At 47.0% G+C, this 11,066-nt stretch overlaps 1 protein-coding gene across 1 annotated transcript in view; it reads right to left on the reverse strand.

Annotated features, from left to right (window-relative positions):
* Window positions 1-1,418: 1,418 nt before the first annotated feature.
* Window positions 1,419-11,066, reverse strand: part of LOC115402426 (uncharacterized) — a 13,804-nt gene continuing 4,156 nt past the window's right edge. Inside the window, exons 8-16 of the mRNA XM_030110972.1 lie at window positions 10,764-10,888; window positions 8,789-8,875; window positions 8,500-8,598; window positions 8,247-8,414; window positions 7,253-7,450; window positions 7,046-7,147; window positions 5,935-5,997; window positions 5,636-5,734; window positions 1,419-4,803 (exon numbers count right to left, since the gene is read on the reverse strand). Coding sequence (XP_029966832.1) covers window positions 4,300-4,803; window positions 5,636-5,734; window positions 5,935-5,997; window positions 7,046-7,147; window positions 7,253-7,450; window positions 8,247-8,414; window positions 8,500-8,598; window positions 8,789-8,875; window positions 10,764-10,888 — 1,445 coding nt within the window. The 3' untranslated portion in view covers window positions 1,419-4,299. The remainder of the gene's footprint in view (window positions 4,804-5,635; window positions 5,735-5,934; window positions 5,998-7,045; window positions 7,148-7,252; window positions 7,451-8,246; window positions 8,415-8,499; window positions 8,599-8,788; window positions 8,876-10,763; window positions 10,889-11,066) is intronic.

The following is an 11,066-nucleotide window of genomic DNA, read 5'->3' on the forward strand; positions in this document are numbered from 1 at the left end:
GCGCCCACCACTGGGTGTGTGTATTATATCACTCCAGAGATCATCAGACAGATCGTCCAGTCTCTTGTCTTATCTCAGCTCGAGTATTGTCCCGTCATATGGTCCGCCGCAAATAAATCTGTCTTAGCTAAGTTGCAGGTTGCCCAAAATAAGGCTGCCCGTTTAGTTCTGAAATGTCCTTATACTACCACGGTGAAAAACATGCACTCTACTTTGTCCTGGTTAATGTTTCATAGTAAAGTGCAATATACGTTGTTAATGTTGTTGAAGAAGATCATCATATCTAAAGAACCTGACATTTTATTTCAGAGAGTAACGTTTGTAAATCAGACCCATGTTCATCCCACACGAAGTGCCTCTGGAGGAGACATGGTTGTTGACCGCCCTATTGCAAAAGTCATCTTCATACTGGGCTTCTCAGCTATGGAATAAACTACCTCAAAGAATTAGAGACTCCACGTTACAAGCATGTAAAAAATCTGTTAGATCTTTGGTGAGTGACATGCTGATTGAGATGGGCTATAGAGTTGTCAATATATGTAAGGTGAGAAATGTCTTTGTAAACTTTTGTTTTAATTTTTATTTAACTGTAATTTTTTGTTAATGTTTTTAATTGGGACCCCAGGAAGACTACCAACCACCACGGTGGAAGCTAATGGGGATCCTTAAACAACAATAAACAATAAACAAAGAATGTGTGACCTCTGCCCTGTCTGGCTGCATGGCGGTAACAAATACACTCCATATTTCTATATTCACAGTCATTCCCATCAGAATTCAAAGCGCTTCCACAGACCTCCAGGAGGAGAAACAGCTGTAGGTCAGTGTGGCCTTTAAATGAAGAGTTGAGAATAATTACAGGTCACAGCGCCACACAGTGGCTGCCGGGTGGAAAAGCAGGACAATGTCTGGAGAGCAGAGGGAGTGGAGGAAGGGAAGGACGGGGAACATCAGAGGAGAACTCGAGCTTCCTTCAGTGACGACTTCATGATCGTTTCCATGAGTTCAGTGTTTACTGAAGTTTACTGAATCAAGTGTGGAACTTCATGGAAAAGTTCCAGCAAGACTCTTCATGCTTTTTTCTTTTCTGTTTCAGAAAAGTAAAAGGTAATCCTGGACGATTCAATTCCATTTTTAATAATTCACCATTTTAAAATACAGTCAATTATAATATTTCTAACCCCTGTTTCAGTATCAATGCTGCTCATATATTAGACTTAATGACCAAGATTTGACCCTTTTCAGACAGAATAGATACAATTCATGAACAGAGAACCAGAAAAGAACAATTTTAGGGCAAAAATCTGAAAATGTTAAATTCTGGTCCCTCCTGTAAGAATAATCAGATGTGATTCATTCAGCCTGTCAGTGAAAGAAAACCATGAAATCATGAGAAATAACTCACTCACAGCACATTTAGATGCAACGCTTCATTATCTACTCACTCCTGAAACAACAGCTTTATGAAGTGCAGGTTCGTTTCATTCAAAACTAACTGAGACGACGCTGAAACAGGCTCAGAACATTTGACTCAGTGAAGGCGTAATAAGAAAGGCATTGATAACAGGAAATGGGATAACACTGACAAAGGGGCGGGACTTCCTTTTTCCATCATCGACCCGGGTTTCTACTTCCTCTGGTCAGTGTTTATTTCGGGCGATAGCACCAACAACCAGCAGCCCACACTTCTATTCCAGGAAGCTTTGAGCTGAATATTTCACTGGAGAAATCTATGAAATGCCTAATTCTGTTCTTTTACCTTGTTCTGTGCAGCTCTCTGTTATTTTATCTGTGAAAAGCGCCTCCCAGCAGCTGACACTGTCCAGCCGGTTTGGCCTGATTTTGAAAGGGCAGTGAGAACAAAAAGCAAAACAAAGCAAGTGGGGAATCTTTCCGGGGTCTCTGGGCTATCCTGGAGAGGAAGAACTGGAATGTTTCTCCACGTCGACAAAGGAATAATAGGAAATGAATGAGAGAAAGATGAAGAGGAGGTAAAACACTGAACACTGGTTGGATTTCATTAACGGAGCACTTTTACTCACTTTCACAGGTTAAAGGGCGATTTCCTCTTTAATGCCTTGCTCATCTGGCCGAGAACCAAACACATTCAGAAAATGCAGAAAGTAACAAACAACAAAACAGGAGCTAAGAGTAACCAGATGTGACGACCATAGATATCAAATGTAGACTCTATGAACGTCAGGCTACATGCTAGAGGTTAAATACACACAGATCAGCTGCTGGACGGTGAACTGAGCCGCTAGAAGCTTCGAGATAACCGTGCTAACGTCGCCTCACACAGTTTCAGGTCCTCAGGAAACACGAGACTCTCACCACATCCTGTTCACAGCTGTTCTGCAGACATCTGGAGCAGAAACGAGGTTTCCTGAAAAGCACCTTGGCTCATGGGCTGAGTGGAGAAGAGACGAGGAGCAGTGGGCGGAGTTAAACACCTCCACCAGGAAGTGGAAAAACATTCAGGGATGCACTGATAACACTGTTTAAAGGACGAGAATGACTACGAGAACCCAGTCCAAGATACTTACTGACACGAGTGCTTACTAAATGTCATTCAGCTTAGTTTATGCTCCAAAAGGAAGAAGAACACAGTTCAGGAGGAAAAGGCGATGGAGGCGGATCGTTTTCGGTCTGATCAATCACAGGACAGTTCGAGGACTCACAGCAGAAGAATGTCGGATTTGGACTTGGTTGAGAGCTGAGAGAAGTTCTGTCTTATCCTTCTGTTCTGTTCTGTTCTGTTCATGTCAAAGTTTTCCATCCTTCGCCTTGAGTTTGAACAGGCCTCAATTCAGACTCCAAACACAAAGAAGTCACTGAGCGGACGCCACGTCGCCTCCATCAGCCTCTGACGGCTCTCATGAGGGAGAACGTTGTTACACAGTGCTGCTTGTTGCACCTTTAAACTACTGATGGGTTCCATCATAACTCTGCTGCTCCAAACTTCTCTATCATTGAGTTGCTGGTGCTGAAATATCTTCTTCCCCTCCTCCACATATTTTCTGTCTGTTTTATGTTTGTCACTTCCATTAATTTTAAAGAATCTCCAAACGGCGGATCCCGCTCCTACTGAGTACCAGTACTCTGCAGTATCGGACCCGATGCCGGTATTGGTATCAGTATCGGTGCATCCCTACACTTGACCTTCCTTCTCTGTGCTTTGACCTCTGGAGTGTCTCGCTCGCTCTCTGAACCGTTCACACAACAATCGACTGAAAACTGCGTAGTTTCTGTGTTTTGGTTCCAGAACGTCTTCGTGTTCCGACAGAAAAGTTTTGACTTTAAAAACAGAAATGGCAGCAATTCTGAAACACATGCAGCTAATAGCAGTGTTTCTGTAACACAATCCTCCCGAGAGAGAAGACTGAAAACACAACTGCTTGAAAGTGCTGCTGATGGTCCTGATCCTGGTTCTGGTTCCAGTCCAGATTCTCCTGGACTTGGTAGTTTTAGAGTTGACAGTCACCGTAATAACAATCCGACACGGTGGTCTGTCCACATGAACGTCTGTGTTCTCCCTTGTTAATGATCTAGTCTGGTGTATTGTTCTTTGCTGCGTGTGTGTGTGTGTGTGTGTGTGTGTGTGTGTGTGTGTGTGTGTGTGTGTGTGTGTGTGTGTGTGTGTGTTTTCATTACAGAAACAAACAGCAGCACCAACTAGTGGACCAGCATGAAAACTACACCGTTTTCAGAACGTTGTTGTGTAAACGTGAAACTTTTCTGAAACGAAAACAGATGAACAATTTGTGTTTACTCTGATGGTTGTCATGGAAACAGGGCCGACTGGTTCTGGAGACTACAGGACAGGAGCCACGATCCCCCTGCGTTCTCCTCCTGACGCCTCTGAACAGCTGTGAACACTCGGTTCCTTCTGAAGGAAAACTACAGCTAAAGTCACCCCAGTGGAACGTCTGCAGGTTCTTGATCTTTTCTCCACCATGAACACGGAAGTGAACCAGCGAAGTCCAGGTCCCACTGTGAGTTCATGTGGGGACCAGCAGCCACCTGGGAGGGAACCAGCGTGGGACGTTTGACGGTGTTGTTTCACTACAGCCTCTATAGTCTGCCGTCATCTTTTCTCTCTTTCTATCCCCTCAACCCAACCACAACAGCAGAAAGCCTCTTCCTCTGGCCTGGTTCTGCAGAAAGTCTCCACCTCTGAGCCTGGTTCTGCAGGTTTCTTCCTGTAAAAGTGCCTTGAAATGACAGTGTTGTATCTGGCGCTATATAAATAAAGTTGAACTGGATTGGATTCTATCAGAGTTCTGAGGAGTTTGCTCTTCACAGGGTGCCTTCAGGCTCCACTCTGACTGGCTGCCGGCTGCCTCGCTCCTCCTCCTCCTCCATCGCCTCCACCTCCTCCTTGTCGATGACGGCCAGCTCCATCTCGATGGGGGCCTGCTCCGGCCCCGGCTCGTCCTCCCGCTGCTCCATCTCCACCCACACGGCCGCCGCCGGGGGCTCCAGAGGCGTGTAGAGGAGCGGCGGCTCCCCCTGGTGGGGGAGGCAGGCCCTGTCCGGGTGGAGGAACTGCGGCTGGTGCTGCAGGTGGTGCAGCGGCTGCAGGGGCTGCAGCTGCTGAGGGGGAGGAGGATGGTGGTGGTGGTGGTGGTGCTGGTGATGGTGGTGCTGATAATGCTGCTGATGCTGCAGGTGGTGGTGGAGGTGGTGATGATGGAGGTGAGGCACGCTCTGCTTGTCCACGCTGTGCACAAACTCCTTCGGCTGGTTTTTCAGGAACTTCTCGAACTTCTTGGAGGCTTTTTTGTTGGTGACGAACCACTCCTGTTAGAAACAACAACACCTCATCAACAGCTCGGAAAACACCGTCAACAGCTGTGAAAATACTTTAAAAGGTAGAAAAACATTGTCAACAGCTGGTAAAACACTGTCAACCACTGTCCAAAGTGGAGGAGTCCAAGCATGTTGGGGTTTTGTTGACAAGTGGAGGATCAGGCGGGTCGGTGCAGCGTCTGCAGTGATGCTGTCGTTGTTTTGGTCCGTTGTGGTGAAGAAGGAGCTGAGCTGAAAGACGAAGCTCTGGATTTACTGGTCAGTCTATATTCCTACCCTCACCTACGGTCCTGAGCTCTCGGTTAGGACCCAAAGCACAAGATCCGGATATAAGCGGCTGAAATGAGCTTCCTCCTAAGGGTGGCTGAGCGCTCCCTTAGAGATTGGGGGGGGGGGGGGGGGGGGGGGGCTACGTCACCCAGGAAGAGGAACTACATCACCAGGGAGGAGCCTGGAGTAGAACTGTTCCTCCTCCACACCCAGAGGAGCCAGTTGAAGTGGCTCGGCCATCAGTTTAGGATGGACGCCTCCCGGGGGAGGAGTCTGGACACATCCCACTGGGAGGAGGACCAGGGAAGAACTGAGAACGAAATGGAGGAACCATGTCTCTCAGCTGGACTGGGAAGGCCTTGGGATCTTCCATTAATTTGCTGGAGGAAGTGTCTGTGGACATGGAGGTCTGGGGACAGGAGGTCTGGGGACAGGAAGAGTGGGCCCTGCTTGGACTGCTGCCCCCATGATCCAGAACAGGATGATATGATAATAATAATAATAATAATAATAATAGTAATAATAATAATAATGATGACAGTCGGCAGTTTACCTGTGAATGAACAGAGTTGATGTGGTACTTCACGCCGCTCTCAGAGTTGAACTCTTTATTACAGATCAGACATCTGTATTTTCCAGCCTCAAAGTCGCCCTGACAAGAAAAAAAGACAAATCATCAAATCATCTTCAACAATAGCAGCAAACGTGTTAAACAACAAATCCAAAGATCAGCGCCGGGTTCAGTGAAATGAACTAAAACGGTGAAAACAGACGATTTTCTGGTCTGTAGCAACATTAACTTTGAAGCGTCTCCTCCCTGTGGACTGGAGTGAGTTTCAAAAGAGGACGAACCCGTGTGCAGAGTCCCAGGTGAGCTTTCAGTCCAGACACACTGGTGTAGGTACAGCCGCAACCCTGCCAGAGGAACACAGGCACACCAACAAGTCACGCCATGTGTTGTGATGTTGTTATGTCTTGTCAGGTTGTTGTCATGTTGTGATAACTCTTTCTGATATCATCTTGTTTTCTTGTGGTGCTTTTCTTGTCATATTGCAATGTTTTGCTGCCATGTCATGTTTTCATATTGACCTGTTGTCATGTTGTGGTCAAGTTGTTATTTTCATATTTTTGTGTTGTCGTGCTGTGATATATTGTTTTCCTGTTGTTGTCACATTGTCATGTCTTGTTATTTTCATACCGTCTTGTTGTCATGTTGTAAATTTCTTTGTCATGTCATCAAGTTGTTGTCATGTCTTGTTTTCAAATTTTCTTGTCATGTTGTGATCAAGTTGTCATACTGTTGTTATGCTGTTGTCAATGTGCAGCTATTCTGTCATGTGGTGAAGTTGTTGTCATGTTGTGGTCAGGTTGTCATGATATGATCGTGTTGTTTTCAGGTCATGTTGTTGTCATGTATTTTTATTTTCACTTTGTCTTGTTGTCATGTTGTAATATCTTAGTCATGTCATCAAGCTGTTGTCATGCTGGTGTCAAGTTGTCGTCATGTCATGTTTTCATATTTTCTTGTTGTCATGTTGTGGTCAAGTTGTGGAATTGCCACGTTGTCACACTGTTATCGCATATTGTCAAGTTGCTGTCATATCGATGTTTACATATTGCCTTATTATGTTGTAATATCTTGTTTTCATGTTGTTGTCATGTTATTGTCGAGTTCTCATGATGTTGTCATGTCTTGTTATTTTCATTTTGTCTTGTCAAGTTGTAATGTCTTAATGTCATGTTGTTTTTGTCATGCTGTCGTCCAGTTATTGTCATCCTGTCAAGTTGTGCTGTCTTGTTTTCACATTGTTGTAATGTTGCGACATTGTGTTGTCATGCTGTTGTTGTGATGTCGAACTGTCGAGTTGCTGTTGTGGTGTGGTCATGTTGAAGTTGTTGTGTTATATGTTGTGGACAGGTTGTTGTTGTGGCGTTGTCATGGTGTTGTCATACTGTGTTTCACCTGATTGGGACACTGGACCTTCCTCTGCAGCTTCACTTCGTTCTTCCACTTCCTCAGAACCTCCTGACTGAAGGCCGGCAGACCCGGCCGCGCGTACTTCAGCTGCAATGTCAATGAACAACAACAACACTTCAGCATCCATCAGTCTGTGTGTGTGTGTGTGTGTGTGTGTGTGTGTGTGTGTGTGTGTGTGTGTGTTCTTCTGACCTTCTTGTCGTCTGGTACCAGGTCAGACTGGAACTTCCTCTTGGGCCAGTCTTTGGGCAGATCGTTGTTGGCGATCTCTGCCAGGTGGAAGTTTGCCACCTGAGCCGAGGCTCGCTGGACTCGCCCGCTGGCCGTCCTCTCCCGGTCCGTCTCCCCTCCGGCCTGCTCGTCCTCGTCCTCCTCCGTCTTGTGGGGCGTCTGTCGGGAGATGGGGTAAAAAGACCATCTGAGCTCCATGCTTTCACCCCAGAACAGTCCGGTACTCGGTTCTGTGGGGGAGGTCGGGGAATTTCCACACCTTCGTTTGGTTCTTCTTGCTGCACTTCTGAGAGCCGACCACTGACGGACCAAACACACGGACCACGTCATGCAATTACAGCAGCTGCTCATTTGGGGGCGCTGTCGGTCAAAATGAACACTGACCACACAGGCAGAAGAAGAAATCCGGCTCATTTGATTGGTGCGGACCGAAACTGGAAGTCCAGCTAACGGCTAACCGCAAACAACTGTGATTTATAGGCTGAGACAGTGGCTCCGTCTTAGAATCTCCTAGTGCAAGCACAGAACCAGGACCAGCAGAATATGGACTGGAACCAGGACCAGCAGAATATGAACTCAAACAGGACCAGGAGGTATGAACCAGGACCAGGATCATATGGACTGAAGCCAGGACCAGGGGAATATGCATGGGAACCATGACCAGGGCCAGGAAAACACTGACCGGGACCAGGATCAGGATGATATGGACCAGGACCATTTGGACTGGAACCAGGACCAGGACTAGGAGAATATGGACAGGAATCAGGACCAGGAGCACAGTTTCTGCAGTCTAAATGGTCAAGAGGATGAGTTTTTTTCCAAAAGTTCCACCTTTGAAGGCATCCTCAAAAAGATACCTTTTCAGTGTCTCTGAGCACCGTTGTCATGGAAACTGAGCCAAAACACAACAAAAGTGTGTTGATCACGGTGGTTGCCGCGGTGATGGAGGACTCACGGGAGCGTGCTCGGACTTCAGGTGGTACTCCAGACCCGCCTTGGACTTGTAGTTTTTCCCACAGTGGGAGCAGCTGAGCAGCATCTTCTCAAGCTCCGCCTCCTCCTTCCCGCACTTCTTCATGTGGTAAACGTATCCCATGATGCTGCTGAAGGCGGCGCCGCAGCCCTGCGGGGACAGGAGCGGGAAGACGAGGTTTGGATGGCTGGAGGCGGCGGCGGCGGCGTGTCGGACCCGACGGTGCACACCTCACCTCTCTGGAGCATTTCAGCTTCCCGAGTCTCTTCAGGACTTTACGCAGCTTGTCTTTGATGGCTCGGTCGTCCAGCTCGGAGACGTCATCCAGCGACGGCTGAGGGACGGAACAACGAGGGGGTCAGGCCTGGAACTGTGGACCTCAACCAAGGACCTGAACAAGGACCTGTCCGTCCACTCGTCAGTCCTTTTATATACCATCCATCCACATAAACGGACAGCAATGGTCTCTTTCCCAGCTTCGCTCTACAGACATGCTAATGCTAACCTGCTCGCCGTGATCTCACCAGGTGGCTGTGGTCGGCCATGATGTGATACTTCATGCCGGTGGAAGACTTGAGCTGCTTCCCGCAGTGCTGGCAGGTGAACGGCTGCTGCAGACAACAGGCGGACGCAGCAGAGGTCAGTTTGGTGTTCACACCTGGAGAGCAGCTGTGAACACCGACACCTCCTTCTCTTCTGAAAGTAAAGCGACATGTTAGCACGGAGGAGCAACCCTCCACCTGGAGGCCCAACATGGAGCAAGCGTTTTAGATTAACAAACGTTCAGGTTTTTGTTACAGCAGACCGAGTTTGAGGCTCCGGCCTCGTTTACATGACAAGTAGAATCTGAAAACACAATGTGACATGACAGTGTGGGAAATAGTTACTGGAGCAACAGCTGAATTTGTAAGTTTGACCACTTTGATTTATGTTTTTAATGGTTGCTCACTGATTATGGCAGAAAGTGTATGAAAAACACGCAATATAAAAGTTATTAAATGTGTATTTTATTGAGTAAGTGTTTGATCCCCAACAGCTTCCACAGACCGGCTGGTGGTCGTGTGGAACACAGCACTGAGCCGTCAACCAGTCACCAGTGCTCCTGATCAGAACTGTCATCTGTATGAAGCACATCTGCTCCCGGAATCAGTGTCTGACAGTCTTAGTGTAACATCTGGACAAAAACTCTCTTTACTGTAACATCTGGACGAAAACCTCCTTCCTTGTAATATCTGGACGAAAAGCTTTACTGGATCATCTGGATGGAAACCTCCTTGATTGTAACATCTGGAGGAAAAGCTGCTTTCCTCAGCAGAGCACTGCAGAAGAGTCGTGGTGGGTCTTCCCGAAGAACACTGACCCTAAACATCCTGCCAGGGCAACAAATGAGGGGCTCAGAAAGAAGCACATAAAGGTCATGGAGGGGTCAAGTCAGTCTCCAGACCTCAGGCCACCAGTGGGAGACGAAGCTTCACATTTCCAGGGAACATGAAGGATTTAGAGATTGACTCATTTCACTTCCTGCAAACAGGAGTTTCTCTGCCAAGAACGGACTGATGTTTTGACTGGATATTGAATACTTATTTCACTTAATAAAACACACATTTTATAACTTTTATATTGTGTTTTTAATACATTTTCAACTGATATTCTGTCTGCTGCCATAATCAGTGAGCAACCATTAAAAATAAGAGTCTGATTATTTGTGGACAAACTTTGAAATTCAGAAGGGAAGAAAATAATCATTTCAACCACTATGTTTCTCGTTGCACCTCTGATGGTACTTTGGAGGAGCGGTCCAAAACCGTTTTTGCACCATGGATTGATTTTAAACAACACAATTTCTCAGCAAAACTAGCAGTTCGGCATTGAAAAAAAAAAAGAAAGAAAAAAGAAAAAAAAGTGTCGGAAGTGAAGCGTTTTCAAAGTAAAACTCAATACAGACTTTAACTGTACTCTTTCAAAATAAGAAGTTTTATTCTCTTTACTGTCAGACACTAACTGATCCACAGACAGTTTAGTCTCACAAATACTGACTGCTCAGTGTGATCATCAAAATGATGGCTGGACTGATCTTTTTCAATATTTTCTCTTTTTGTTATTAAAAAAAGAAGTTCTCAGCATCGATATGAACAGCATTGACGACAGATTCTTAAAAGAACCCGTCCCTGCTGCTGAACATGTGCTGAACACCTGTGTGTTCATGACGTGGCAGCGACTCCACAGCCAATCAGAGGAGAGGAGTGCCAGTCCATCAGCCAATCAGAGAAGAGAAGCTTTAGTCCTTGACCCAGGATCAACTTTCTCCCGGTTTGTTTGTGTCCATAGCAACCACCATAGCAACAAGAGGAGAGTACAACCGACTGAACACAACTGTGAATCCTACTTTCACTAGAGCTCAGAACCTTTCTGTCCCAGAGCTCCGTGACCGGAGGCGTCTGGGCGCTGGCCAGGTTCTGCGTTTGGAGGTCGGGTTCTCACGGTTCTCACGGTTCTCACCAGCCTGCAGTTCTCCATGTGCTTCTTCAGCCCCTCCACCGTCTTCCTGCTCACACTCCGACATTTAGGACAGGTCACCCTCCCTCTGGCCACGATCTGCAGCTGCCAGCGCTCCTCCACACTCCCTGGGGGGCCGCAGGGTCAGAGGAGAACCGGGACAGGAGAACCGGGACAGGAGAACCAGGTCAGAGGAGAACCAGGACAGGAGAACCAGGACAGAGGAGAACCGGGTCAGAGGAGAACCAGGTCAGAGGAGAACCAGGTCAGAGGAGAACCGGGTCAGAGGAGAACCAGGTCAGAGGA

The sequence above is a fragment of the Salarias fasciatus genome, chromosome 15 (assembly GCF_902148845.1).
Source record: "Salarias fasciatus chromosome 15, fSalaFa1.1, whole genome shotgun sequence".
Classification (NCBI taxonomy): domain Eukaryota; kingdom Metazoa; phylum Chordata; class Actinopteri; order Blenniiformes; family Blenniidae; genus Salarias; species Salarias fasciatus.